This window comes from Athene noctua, chromosome 5 (genome assembly GCF_965140245.1).
Source record: "Athene noctua chromosome 5, bAthNoc1.hap1.1, whole genome shotgun sequence".
NCBI lineage: Eukaryota > Metazoa > Chordata > Aves > Strigiformes > Strigidae > Athene > Athene noctua.
In genome coordinates, this window is record NC_134041.1 from 6075983 (window position 1) to 6090939 (window position 14957).

Here is a 14957-nt window from a genome sequence, read left to right on the forward strand (position 1 = left end):
CCTCGAGCCGGGGTCCCGTTCCCCCGGCAACGCCGCTCCCCCTCACGTGACCGCCGCCGGCCCCGCCCACCCGCTCCCGTTGCTCTGGCGACAGCCGCTCCCTCGCCTTCCCCCCCCCGCTATTCCCACTCCATTCATGCCCGGGCTGCGCCTCCCGCCCCCCTCACGTGACGCGGGCTCGGCGTGCGCTCCCCAGCCGGGCTTCGGCCGCCGCTTCCGGGCGGAGGGGGCGCGTGTGTGTGAGGAGGGCGCGCGCGCGGGGGCGGCCGCCGCGGCGGCGGCTGAGGGGAGAGGCGCTCCCGTCAACATGGCGGCGCGCGGGGCGGGCAGCGCCTGAGCCCGGCGGCCCTCGGTTCGCGGCCCCCTCCTCCCCCGGCCCCGGCCCGGCGCGGCCATGGAGAGCGAGGAGGAGCAGCACATGACCACGCTGCTCTGCATGGGCTTCTCGGACGCGGCCGCCATCCGCAAGGCCCTGCGCCTGGCCAAGAACGACATCAACGAGGCCGTGGCGCTGCTCACCAACGAGCGGCCCGGCCTCCACTACGGCGGCTACGAGCCCATGGAGAGCGGGCAGGGCCCGCCGGGCGGGCACGGCTCCCCCGCCGGCGGGCAGGGCCCCCGCGGCGGCGACGGGGACGGCGGCGGCGGCGGTGGAGGCGGCTTCGACCCGCCGCCCGCCTACCACGAAGTGGTGGAGACCGAGGTGAGCTGCGGCCTGCCCCGGGCGGGCTGCCCCGGGGTCGGGCCCCTGTCAGCGCCGGCCTCCCCGCGGGGTGAGCGGGGGCTCCCCGGGAGCCTCCCTGCCGCGGGGGGTGACGGCGGGCAGGCGTGGGTCCCGCGGGAGGGAGCCCCGGGGGCCCCAGGGGACCCCCAGCTCCCCGCGGGGTCGGGTCCGTCGCCCCACGGGCCGGGTGCTGTGCTTCCCACCGCCCTTCGGTGCCGGGGGACTGCGCGCAGTGGCTGGTCCTTGGGGTGGCTGCAAGGTGAAGAGCACCCAGGCTTTTCCTTGGCATTCTAGGAATGTGTGGCTACCGTAACGTGTTTTTTTTTTTTTTTTTTCTTCCCCCTCTTGTGCCTTCTTGCATAATCCGAATGACTAATGACTGTCTAATTTTTTTTAAGTGCACAGTATGAAGGAAAGTACCGTCTGGGTATAACTTTATGTACGGTTTTATTTGGATAAGCTAAGCATAAATTCTGAAATAGGGATGCAGTGAGTTCAAATATTTTCAAAACATAGGCTTTAACTCATAAATTATAGCGGTGTTCTAAAATGGACTTGAAGTAGATAGAAGTGCTGGAGAATGCCAGCCTTTCCCAGTTTCTGACCTTCCTCCTTGTCTGCCTTTTTTTCCTTCTCTCTTCCATCTTTTTCCTGAACTCTGAACTCCTCCGCCAGCAGATACACTCACGGTGCTTTCCCTGCTGCCTGGAACAGTCTCGTAGCACTTACCTGCAAAGCCACCTTCTCCTCCTCCAGGTCTTTTTTTCCCAAAACTACCCTGAAGGCTCATATGAAAAGAGCTAATTAGTAGTGTCCAGACTCTGGAACTCCTGGGGATGAGAACAGAAGAACAGCCCCGCTGCACGGTAGGGAAGGGCCAACCACCTTGCATAGTCCCTGTCTCAAGAAGTCGTCAATAGCCTAACCAACGTGAATAAAAACAGGGAAACTCGTGTACCCTCGCAGGCTTCAGTGAACAGTATCCTGACGATTTCCTGTGCCAGAAGTGGTATCTTTCTGCCTTTCTGTATCTATAAATATACACATATATGAAGAATACATGCACACATCTTCTTGTGCATAGCTGTACTTGCACAGATCATCTGTAATCTGTGGCGTCCGTATATTGAAGGCCAGGCTTGCAGAATAGATACGTGATCCTGTTCACTGCATTAGCTGGGTTAGATCCTTAGCTCGTATCAGCTGATGATGTTGCTTGTGGAGTGAGGTGATCAGTGGGATGGCATGTGTGCTGTGGCAGGAGAGTCGCTGTTTAGCTTCACTGAAGCAATGGGGAACTGGTTTCTAACCTTTGCTTTGCAGCGTTGGGAGTGAATGAGAGTTCTGCTTGTTTGTACTCAGATCTCTGTAGCCTCCAAGAGAGTGGATTTTCCCATCAGGTAGTTATAGTTGGGATAATCTGGGTTGTCAGTGTGATACTTCAAGAGAAGCTGTCAGTGTAAACTTCAAAGAAGCACTTCCCCCCCCCCCCCCCCCCTTGTTCCTATTACAAATGACACTGACAGCTCTGACTAAGAGCTTTTTTCCCCATTATTTCAGCTTGTACCAGACATCAAACTTACTTACACTTTATAGTTTCCTTTGCCACTCATGTTCTTGTTTGCTTTGACTTGTGTTCTTGTAAATTCACAGAATCCACAAAAACACTTCAATATAGGCAAATGACTGCACAAAGTAGGCATTTTAGAAGGACTGAAGAATCTTGCTGCATGAAACTGTATAAACTCAGGCCTCAGTCTAGTGATTGGATTCATTTGCACATGAGCATCTGTCAACTCCTGCACATGTGTGCAAAACGGTATTTTTGTAATATAAGAGTTACACCTGTAAAAATCTTAAGACTTGGGATTGTTGCCTGTGCTTGTTTGTCTAACATTGCAGTACAGCCTAGAAGCTTTTGACATTTTATAAAAGGGTGGAAAATGATATATGATCACTTCTTGAGTGCTTTTATTCTTCAAATGTAATCTAGAACTACATTTAATAAACTAAAGCTATTATTTAGGTGGTTAATCAATCAGTAGTTTTCCATTCAGCACAAGCTTATGGCATATGAAGCTGTACAGAAAGCCATTGCACAAATAGCTGTATTATTCATTGTAGTCTTATACATTATGTTGAAACATATTGTACCCCATACTACCTTGTGGTAATTCAGATGCTATTTCTGGTTTACTTCCTCTTAGTATCATCTCTCTTTCTAGCAGCTCTTGGGGCATGTATTCCTCCTCATCATAATACCACTTTTATTTAGGGGGGAGGTAGTGTCGTGTTAAGAGTTTTGATTAGATTTTTGGATTTTATATATCAGCAGTGTACATGAACATACAAATTACAAGAGCACGGTTATTTAAAATTTTCCCCTAAATAAAATTTTCTGGTCTAGTAATCTGCTTCATGAACAAAAGGTAGGATTAGAATTGTTAATTTAAAAATAACAAGAAGGCTTTAGTCATTTGCCAAGACGTGTGTGTAACAGGTCTGTACTTTGTATTTACATTCTTTTTTTGGTTGAGTACATTTTACCATGCATATAAGAATAGATTTATGAATGATTAAACACTTTACATTTTGCCTGATCAGTAATGAATCCATTCTGTTTGCATATGCTTATTTGGTTTCTATTACATAATGCTAGAATCTGTTGTGTTCATGATGATCAAAGAAAGGCTTGTCTGGTGGTTTTCTTTGAGAATAGCACAGCAACCAGATACATATCATACTAGTAAAAACATACTTTCTTTAGGTCAGATAGTAAAACCAATGTGAATCCTCTTTCAGTAGTCCAGACTGCTGGTTTTCAGGGGTGTCTGGAAGTGTTACAGAAGCTTGAATTTGGAATAACTGGCCCAGAAGCAAAACAGCGGCTATGAGTTGGCTGGACACATGCTCTGTGCTATGTGAGACTTGAGATGAAGACATATAGAAATTAGTTGACATACAGAAATTAGTTTTCACGAGGGCTAAGCCTTCAGTTTCATCAGGCCACTGTCTTCCAAAGAGCGTACAATTGATTCTGGTTTAAGTTAATTGCTGTGGTGTGCCACTGGTGTTGATGCTGTTAGCGTGACCGTGCTTAACTCGTTAAAAGAAAAAGGCCAGACAAACTTGGGAACACAGAGGGGCTGCACATTCATTTGTGCAGTCTTCCTGAAATATCAGGAAGTTCAGCTCGAGGTTTTTGAAGTTTTGCCCCGTGCAGTGCCAAACCACTTCGATGGGCTGCTTTTACAAGAAGTAACTTTGCCTGTTTGACATAACTTCTATATTTATGTCTGTCAGCTGAAGTAAATCTGGTAAATGCATTTTGGCAAGAATCTGGGATTTCAGTGTTTATTCCGTAGGCAACATACAGATTTTTACGGTGAGGTGCTTTGAGTGGGGGGGTGGAAGGATGATATACTCATCTTTTCATGAGTGACAGATAAGCTGTTTTATGAACTGCTTCTAAATCCTTATAATTTAAGATAAGACTATAAATGACTGCGATGACAAAGTCTGTCAGTGTGTCCATGAATTGCCGCAAGTGCCGTAAGCGCTGACTCACGAGTTGGGGAGGAATGGGATGGAGAAGAGCAGACCAAATGAATGTGGGGATGGTGACCAGAGAACCTAAAATTGCAGTAAGGGGTAGGAACCCACTTACACTAAAAATATTGAACATGTAACAGTGGCTTATATAACCTTTACTAAAATAATCTTCATTTGTCTTTGAACAGCTTCTGAGAGTTGTTAGTGTGACCTTTTGGGTGAATTGTGATGAACGGGTTATATTACATTCTAGCTATTCTTGTCTCCTTTAGCATGTGCTCTTTTGATTATTTTCTTTTGGGTTCAGATGGATCAAAAGCTCATATATGCCAGATTTTACTAGATAAGGTTTATAATAAAACTTGTCCAAGATTGCTTTTAGAGGTGTTGTTTGATTTCAAGAGAAGGGGATTTTGTAAAAGAAACAGGCTGGCGACTGTAGTGATAACCAGTGCCAGGAACATTCTCACTAGTCATGCTGCAGAGCTGTTGTGTTCAAAACCCTGCCTCTCCTCGATATTGGAGCTCAGCGCTGAAAGTGGTTCTGCCACAGAAGCGCTGCGTCACGGTGGGTGTGTAACTTCTGGTTTAGCTCCGAGTGTGTAAAATGAGGATAGTGGTGTGTGCTTTATTAGGACTACCACAGACATTAGGCTTGTGAAGTTCTTTCATCCTCGAATGGAAGGAGTTGTATTTATTTAAAGACCAAAAAGGTATTTATTTAACCTGCAAGTGAATGAGGTGAATGTCACACTACAGTTTTATAAATTTAAAGTCAGTCTCTTGTTTTGTAAGTAGTGTTGAGCTTTGCAAAAGTGAGTATTTCTGGCATTCCCATGTGGAAGTTTTACAGTGTGGCCTGCCTAGGAATTGGCCTTGTAAAACAATTAAGCAATCAAATAAAGCTCTGTGGCAGATTCTGGCGTTGAGTCCCTGGCTGGATGCCATCAGAATGTCAAGTGGAATTAGTCTTTTAGCACTCCTGGTTTTCGGCATCGCTGTTTTCAAAAATTAGTGTCCCTGGTGTAGAGCTGCTGTTTAGATTCTGATTCTGTTAATGCTTTCTTGCATTTTGAAAAAAAATACCCTGATTTTCATTCTTGATATAACACAGACCATAAGAGATGCTACATAAAGTTAGAGAAAATAGGGTAATACTGAGACATGCAATTGGCTAAGCTTTGTTTTGAATAATTTATCATTATCATGTAATGTGATTGTCAGAATAATCGGATTTGGTCTAGCACTTAAAATTATTGGTTCATCAGTGAAGGTGATGCCTGTGGGGTCAGTGGAGGTAGGAGACAGCTCTGTTATAGCCAACTTCTCAGCTGGGCAGGAAGTGTCTTTGATATAATGTTCTCTGGAGGCATTTTCTGGTCATCTTCCCAGTTTACAGTGCTATTCTGTGGCAGCTGTTTAATAAGGAAGTGAAATACTGAGGAAGAATGAGAATAAAAACAAATTAGCCAGTGTTAGAAGTTAATTCCAGCAAATCATTTGGATTGCTTTTGGATTAAGGAACAGTAGCTCTTTGTATGAGGAGGGCAAAGATGGAAAGGAAGTGCTTGTTTCTTTTGTAAGCTCTTATTTTGAAAAAAACATGTATTTGTGCTGCCATAGGAGTAGTCTTTGGTATGTATGTCTCAGTTATGCTTCATTGACCAAATTAAAATAAATTTAAAAACCCCAGTGTGCTCAATATTTCTTACTGCTTGATCTTCCTTCTCACTACAGCAGTTCTGGCTTCTCTTGTCCTGATGCCTGTCGAGAGGCATTTAAAGATTTTTTCATATTAATACATCACAATTTTGTAACGATATGTTGTAGAACTAGAATTTGAACTGTCAGCTGCTTTGTCAGTGCTAGTTTCTGTCTTGCTTCGGCATGCATCCATAGAATAGAAGTATAGATGAGTGTTTAGCAGTATTGAATTAATTCTCCCTTCCAGAGCCTGACCTTTGGTCACTAAAATGTTATAATAAATACTTTATCTAGTGTTTCTGCAGCACTGTTGGTTTAATGCCAGGTGTTTTGGCAAAGGAATATAGAAGTATTGATTTAATTTTAAGTACTGAAATGCTAAGCATTTGTGATTCATCGTTTTAATTGTATTAAAGCACAATGTTTATCTGATATCACAGAAAGTTGAGTTATTTGGAAATAAGCATAGGTTTTGTTCTTATGAAAACTCAAGGGTTGGGAGGAATAACAACTCAAGAGTCTGGCTGTTTGTAGTTACGCTAGTGGAATAATTTTTTTAAAATATATCCACAGACAATACTGAAAACACATGCAAGATAAGTGTGTTTTCCTTGGTTCCTTATGAATGGCATTCTTAAGTGACCTCTTTCTGCCCTACAACTAGTTATCAAACTTTAAAATATGTTGCCAAAAGTGGTTGTAACACATCTCAGATTCCACTAAATACTATGGTAATATTGTATAAAAGGGCAAAGGTATCCCTCTATTTATTTTTTTTTAAGTGAAATGAATCTTTTAATCCACATGTGATTTTTATAGAGCCTCATTTATTTTGTTTTGCTGTAATGCTTAGTACTGTGTTTATCTCTGAACAACTAGGCAAGCACACTGGGGAATATTGCTTAGTAACATCGCACCATCACCCTGGAAATCAGGGAAACCAGCACGAGCAATGTTTTCAGAAAATCCTAGTTAATTTCTAGCTTTGCTGAATTTATTTTTCAAATTCATGTTGTGTTCTTATTCCCAGTATTACAGAGTTTTTGGTTGTGGGAGACTGGGAGGGGGAAACCGTGGGGTTTTTGTGGTCGATTTGTTATCATTTCCTTGCAACTGCTAAGAAGGGTTTGGTCTAACCATGCATTCTTGATAGTGCACTTGTACTACTCTCAGCTAAGGTCAGTGTCCAAAACTTTCTGTGAGAACATTCACTAAATAAATCAGAATTTTCTTAGGACATCTTTATAGTGAGGTGAGAGTCCAGATGAGCTTCAGTTAGGTGTAGTCTCTAACACAGGATTTATTTTCCTTTAGTGATAGGCTGGTAGCATTCCTTTATATTAACATGATGAAATATTACTATTTTTTCTTATGACAAGACTGCATTTTCTGGTGTAAAGTAGTGCACATTAAAAAATTGAACTGAAGAGCTAATTCCTGTGCAGAAAGAATAAAACAAAACATCTGTTTATCTCCCCAACAAACTTACTTTCTCTTAGCAGAACATAAATAGTAAAACGCATTCCTATCTATTGCTGTACTCAGAAATTTTGCATACAGATGTTTTACTGTGAATGAAAATGTGAGTGTAAGATGCTGTATCTGGGATTTAAACTGGTTAAAAACTGTTTCACAAATAAATGTCTGTCGGTGAAACATTTAGGAAATCACAGTGGGTTTTCTTACTGTGAGATAAGAAACATAATGTGGAAATTCCTTATATCGCACCAGTTTGAGGCTTACTAATACTGTCATATTCATAAAAGGATAGCAAGCTTGCTCTTAGCAGTGTAGGTTGAATGAGTTTGATCTGATGGAAAGAACAGGCAACTGGGAAATACTCTTCAATTTGTTCCTACATCTGCCATGTAATTCTTTAAACATGAGTTTAAAGAAGTTCTTTAAGCTCTTGGAGCACCAATTGATAAAAAGCAAGTAGATTACAGGTATGAAAATGTAACAATTTTTTTTAAACATTCAATATTTATGCTTAGTGTGTTCAAGTGCAAGGTGGTAGCTTTGATTTCTTTGAAAACCTTTTAATTCTTACCCCTGTGATTCAGTTCTAGGTAACAGAATATCCTCCTTTTAGGAGTTAATTAAAAGAAAAAAAAGAATTGACATCCAGGTGTGAAAAGTAAAAGCTGCGTTAATCAGTAGTCTGACAGATAGAGGGACTGTCAAGTCATTGACTTCAGAATTCATAGCTTCTCCCACAAATTGATAGACATAATAGATCAGAGAGCAGACAAACACTCTGTGTGGTTTTATGGGTATTTGATGTATTTCTCTTGCACTGCCTCCACCTGAGTACTTCGTGAATCAGCATGCATCAGCACGCTGTGGCAGAGGGAAGCATCACTGTTGACACTTTACAGCTGGGGAAGCCGAAGCATTGAAAAATTGATTTCTTCATTACTGTTTATTATGTCTGTAATAAAAGCTGCAAGGTGGGCCTAGGATTTTCAGCTTCTAATTCTGGCTTTAAGCATTTTTTTCATTACTGCTTTCCAGGGCAATTAAATTTGGTCCTGTTTGTAGGTACATGGCAACAAAATACAATTTTTTTTTTTTTAACAACACAGCAAAGCATCAAAACTCAGTTTTCTTGGTTTTAAAATGGTGATCACTTATTACAGAGGCATGAGGGTGAAGAGAACTGTCTGATCTGCGGGTATCTTAGTCTGATCCTCTTATTTCTTGAAAGAAACGTGACTGGGGTTCTGTTTCATAAGTTATACTGGATTCAAGAGCACTTGAATAATGTGACTTAGCTCTGGTGATAAATTCTGTTGGTAGCCTTCTATCAAAATCAAATTAACAAATTTAAATTATAATTTGACTGTAATTTCATTACTAACACTGCCAATTAGCATCAAAACACTTTCTTAAACTCCATGTTGTTTTATGTAAAGTGACCGGCATGGTAAATATCCGTGTCTTTACTTAAACAGTGTTTGACAAGTTAATTAGCTGAATATTACAGGAATACATTTTAAAGCTTTGAACTGTGACCTTTTTGCAATTAAAGTTAATTTGTATTTCACTTTTTGTGTGAGGACTATTCTTTGCTCTGTGTTAGTCTTCTCTGGATGGTTTTATACTACAGACTTAAGCGGTGTTTTACTGATCAGGTATTCAGCGTTATTTGTTTATTCAGCCTTTAAACAACTCTGGGAGGTGCCAGGTCCCCAGAGCGAGAGTTTCGAATCAGTGCTTGACACTGTTCGTGTGAGGATATTTCTCTTGGGAACGTGTGTGTGTGTATGTTTGGACATAACTGCATTTCTATACCTTGAAAATAAGCCAGAAGAGTCGAGACTGTTAGAATGGGGGGATCTTCAGGACTTTTGTGTAATAAGAGCTATATCAGAAGACATGGAAAATTATGTTAAAAGTTTGTCAGCAAATGTTTTCTGGTCTCAAGACTTCAGCTGCAGAAGGGAGAACAGTCACAGGATGTGTGATGTGCACCATAATTTCCTATTTCAGAAAACAGTTGATTCTTACAGACTTTTAGACAGTTTATCTTTGGATGAACCACTGGTTGCCAGGAATTTTTTTTTTTGTGTGTTTTACTATTAATACTATGTGTGCTGTCATCACCTGCACTGGTGAACTTTAAAGGGTAAGCTCTATACAATTCCTGTTTCCATGGCTTAATATTTTTGAATCATTATGAAAGTGAATATGACACATTTACTTTTGAATAAACTGGTCTAATCCTGCAAATAGCAAGCTGGAAGCACACTTGTCTACGTACATTGACTTCATTCTTTGTATACCATATCCTCCTGAGTTCAGTTCTTTCTTTTGGTTTATTCCTTTCTATTTGTTCTATTCACTTTCCTGATGCTGGCTTTGTTTTTTACTCTTGAACATGTTTCCTGCTTGTCTTTCCTCCCTACATGTGCCTGGCTTCTCTCTCGGGGGATCTTGTTACCATCACTGCACTCGTGTTTTCCTCTGTCGCTGACAGTTGCTTGTGGTTGCTGCCAGGCCTGACCCAGACATTCTGTCCTTTCTCCTGCTCTTGTGAAGGCAGGGAAAGTTAGTCCATGTGAACTCTTCAACATATTGGGTAGCTAACGTCTATGTGAGGTTAAAAAATAAACAAAAGAAAATAAATGGATAACTTGTCTACTTTTTCATTTGGCGCTACTGAGGCTGTTACCTCATATGGCACTTCGCAAAGAACATGGGGCTGGTTCTGTGTTCTGCCTGTACACAGAAATAGCTGCTGTTTAGTGGCAGTAGCAAGGGAACCTGCAGAGTTTATCTGCAGACATTTGCTTGCTTTTACCCTGTTTGCCTTCCAGAACATTTTCCAGTAACTCATTTTGACTTGAAGGACAATTGCAGTTTCCTTGTTCGACAACTGCATTTGAGGTGTAAATTTTTCTTTAGATAATTAACTAGTAAAAAAAAAAAATATATGTACTGGATTAATGTCTTGTGTTTCTTAATGTGATGGGGTGAGAGGGTGATGAAATTGGCCTTCCTTAGAATAAGCTGTTCCCTATTCTACAGCAATTGTTGAACAGAGGATTAATATGCACATCTATGAAGATCAAGGCTTGTACTCTCCAGTCTCTCTGGGACTGGAAGTACTTATCACTTGGCTCTAGGATCTGATACGCTAAGGAACAAGATTTGCCGCTTAAATAGGCAATTAGTTAGCAATTAGTTATGTAAACATGGTAGTTATCACCTACAGGAAATACATAAAGGTATGTAATCCCTTCAAATTGAAATATTAAATTCTACTTTGAAAAACATAAGCAGCCTCAGGGTTATGGAGAGTTTGACATGCTTGTTACAATCACAGCTGCTTTTTCTGAAGCTACTAAGTGCTTTAAAGTGTTTAGGAGGGAGAAGAAAAAAAAGTTTTCACTTGAACGTCTTTTTATTCACAGAAAAATGATGAAAATGGGAATTGCTCTGGTGAAGGTATTGAGTTTCCAACAACTAACCTGTATGAACTGGAGAGCAGAGTTTTAACAGATCACTGGTCCATACCCTATAAGCGGGAAGAGTCTCTAGGCAAGTGCCTAATTGCATCCACCTACCTAGCAAGACTTGGTAAGTTCTTTTTCTACACATATAAAGATTATTTGTTCAAAGGATTTTATAGACAGTATGGTGGGCAGTTATATCTTTCATATTAATCTTTCAGTTGTTTACTTAGCACTCTGCAGTGTGAAAGTGGTTAACAGTGAACTATTCCACCCAATGCTGTAAAAAGAATGTCAGTCTCTTTTTTCCTCTAAAGTAATTTGTTTACTTAAGCTTTTTTAAAAAGTGGAGCACATGTTTCTTTATGTTCTAATGATTGTAGGAATTACTGTTTTTCAGAGCTGAATTACTGACTCTTTTTTTCATTGTGCTGGTTATTTTCCATTTGTAAAAACAAGCTGTCATCTAAATCCATGCTGTCCCACGCTTGTATAACTGGTTGTTTTTCCCTAGTGAAATGCTTATACTGCATTAGACCTGAATTTGACTTTCCTGTATTCAGTACTTTAGCTGGGGTTAAGAGTGTTGTGGAGGCATCATGCCCAACAACTGATATATAATGAGAGGGCAAGATAGCTTTTTCCATCGTGCCTGATGGCAGACTAAAGGGATGCTTGTAATCTGTTGGAAAAAAGAGTTGTTAGGTGGTTCTGGTTTACTTCTTAGTTTCTAACCTGTGTTAAAAGGCTGTGCTTATATCTGGAGTTAAGTGGAGGCTGTGAAGCATTAGCAATGATCTGAAGTTAGTATGTGTTGTGTACTTAGAAGGGAGAAATACTTACAGTGCTAACAATGCTTGAAGAAGTTGTAAAAGAGGGAACACTGGGAAACTTCTTATTTCTAAAAGGCAAGTTCTCGACTCACACTTTTTTGTGGCTGAAAAAGCATGCTAGTTATGAATGAACAGTAGCACGTTTATTACTGCTGGTTTGGGTTGGTGCTCCCAAAAACTTGCAACAAGCTTCCTGAGGTAATCTTAAAAAAAAAAAAAAAATCTTTTTTTTTTTTTTAAATACTTTAAAAAAGCACTCTCCCTTCTGTAAAGGTCTTTCTGATTCTGATGAGAATTGCAAGAGATTTATGGACCGATGCATGCCTGAAGCATTTAAAAAGGTAAGCAGGTACAGTAGATAATTCAGTGTTTCTTTATGATGTTTATGGTGGAAACAGTGCCTTGTAATCTAGACTTCAGAAACTATGGTAACTAGTGAGTATGTTCTTAGATTAAAATCGCAGTCAGACTGTTTTCCTAGATGTAAATTGTACATAGATTAAAATCATACTAGGTCCCAGTTCTGCATCTCTGGCCAATTCTGGCATGTAACGTGGTGGGTTTTTTCCTTTCTTTTTCTTTCTTAAATGAAGAGCTCTATGGTAATTAGTGGAGTTTAAAGACAGGTTTAAAGACTTTTGGATACAGCCATTAGTGACAAGTTCAGAATCAGATTTCCTTTAACTCTATTCTTTCTGCTCCTTCTTCGAGAGGCTGCTAAATTATTTCTTGCCTCTTTTCACAGTCTGTTTAGAATTTGTCTTTCCCCTCGGTGCTTAATGCCTAATGTGCCTCTCTGACTGTTCTCTGAATCATTTTGAATTTTCTCTACAGAGACTCCAAACCAATTCACTTCGCACTATTCCATCCATTTCGGATACTGCCTAAGTTTCTTGCCCAGTTTTTAGACCATATGTATAAAAACATATATATATCTTTTAAAAAGTTACTCAATCCTAATCTTAAAATACTGAGAATATAAGTATATTTAAGGAAGATAGAAATTTAAGGGGAAAATTATTTTCCCATTTGGCTATTAGAGTAATAACCTTACATATAATGCTTTTAAATAACTTGGTATTTTTTGCATAGTAACTAAACAGTGTAGATTGCTCTTCCAGAAGGATAATCTGTGGAAATCTAAATTGAGAATGTGCTGAATTACAATTTGCCGAAATAATTGCAAGAAACTCTATTAATGGTACAAAAAGTAATTGTATTTGAAGTATTAAGCTTTTTAACTGCTTAGATTCAGACACAGCTAGCAAAAATTAAATGAAGTTTGCAGATGGAACCTTAATGTCCTTTATAAACAACCACATTAAACCAGATTTAATGAACATGTTTCAGTAGGTGGGAAATCAGCATTAAATATGTCTCTCTTCATGGTACATGTTCTTTGTTTTTCAATAGAAGAAACTGCTCAAAAAATGTGAATTGGTAAATGGTTATTACAGCTGAATCAGTGCAGCTTTGTGGCACGCCTACTTGAGGATTTAATAGTTGTGTGTTCAATCTGCAAACAAATTACTTTCGTATTAGTTGTTCTTTGCAAAGGTTACAGTCTTTACTAGTGTGTGGAAGTGGCAAACAGTTTGCTTTAATACATTTTATTTTCTGTCATAAACTGATTTAAGGTGCTCTTCAATGAAATTACAAATTTAATTAACTCTTAAGCCATTAGTGCAGGAAGAGCATCTGAAAAACTCACTAGGCAGTGATTAGTACACTCTAAGGAAACATTTGCTCTGAAAACAGTCTCGGGAGTTGATAAATTCCTCCTGTTTTGTGATTGTGCTCAAACTTAAAAAAAATACCTTTTTTTCTTCAGCTGTTGACATCCAGTGCTGTTCATAAATGGGGGACTGAAATCCATGAAGGAATATACAACATGCTTATGCTGCTAGTGGACCTGGTTGCAGAAAGAGTAAAACAAGATCCTATTCCTGTGGGCCTGCTTGGTGTACTGACAATGGTATTTGACTCTCTGTTGCAGTTTCTGGTATCTGGATATATGGCATTTCATATTTATGCTGCTGATGCTTTTTCTATTTAAGTTGTAGCGTATTGTCTTACAATCTGTAGCCATTGCTTGCTGCAGATTTCTAACATCCACTATGCAATTCATAAAAGGGTGAATGCTGTTCAAAACCTCTGAAAACTCGTGCTCTCAAAAAAAAAAAATCATATATGCTGTCACTTCACTGTTTGAGTGGTACTCTGAGTTTATCTCCCCTTTTTACAGATATCTGGCTCGCGTGGGTATTGGATATTGTCTCTACAGAATGGGAGCTCTAGAATGCTTTGTACAGTGGGAGCTGAGAGGCAGGAGCAGGGGTCTTCTGTTACACTTTAGTTTTCGCTAGATCTAGAACTGTCAACGAGGAGAATAGTCAACTGAAAAAGTCAAATATTATCAAGCTAAATTTTGAGACTGGCATAAGAGGCATGCTGTTCATTGCCATGGGCTTTTCTTTCAAGGCATTTAACCCCGACAATGAATATCATTTCAAGAACCGAATGAAGGTATGCCAGAGAAACTGGGCAGAAGTCTTCGGGGAGGGGAACATGCATGCTGTCTCGCCCATATCCACTTTTCAGAAGGTGAGCATGGCCATGCCCTGAAACCTGTTTTTAGAGTGGATGTGTTTGTTTCAGAAAAGATTGTTTGATTAGTGGGTATTTGTAACACAAGAAAGCTTAAATGTGTCACCAAGAGTTACAACAAATAGATCTTTAATATATGTTGGTCTGTAGAAATGAATTTGTCCTCTCAAATTGTCACAATTCCCTATTAGAGGTTGGATTCAGAAATTGTGTACTTTTGTGTCTGAAGTAGCACGCAGGCAGAAGGGTAGATCTGTTGATTCTAAGGACTGACATCTGTTTGGCTGTTGAGTGTGAAATGACCCGGATAACTCGAAGCATACAGTTCTACCAGAGAATTAATGCTTTTCTGACAGCCAAGGATAGGATATCTTCAAGTCAGACCCACTGGCAAGGAGGCAATTTGAGATTTGCACTGTCTTATTGCGGTTGTTCCAAAGGGGTGAGTCTAAAAAAAAGCATCGGTAGAGTTGATATCTCCTTCAGGAAACAAGTTTGTGGCCGTAGAAAGAAAATTCTACCTCTGCTGCTTTGGAAAAGGTTCTTTAGTTGTGTTCCACACTGCTAATGTGCTATAAATAT

At 40.3% G+C, this 14957-nt stretch overlaps 1 protein-coding gene across 1 annotated transcript in view; it reads left to right on the forward strand.

Annotated features, from left to right (window-relative positions):
- Positions 1 to 203: 203 nt before the first annotated feature.
- The window catches only part of USP24 (ubiquitin specific peptidase 24), a 63710-nt gene continuing 48956 nt past the window's right edge, over positions 204 to 14957 (forward strand). The window contains exons 1-5 of the mRNA XM_074906127.1: positions 204 to 703; positions 10897 to 11062; positions 12042 to 12109; positions 13600 to 13743; positions 14250 to 14372. Of these exons, the coding sequence (XP_074762228.1) occupies positions 395 to 703; positions 10897 to 11062; positions 12042 to 12109; positions 13600 to 13743; positions 14250 to 14372 (810 nt within the window). The 5' untranslated portion in view covers positions 204 to 394. The remainder of the gene's footprint in view (positions 704 to 10896; positions 11063 to 12041; positions 12110 to 13599; positions 13744 to 14249; positions 14373 to 14957) is intronic.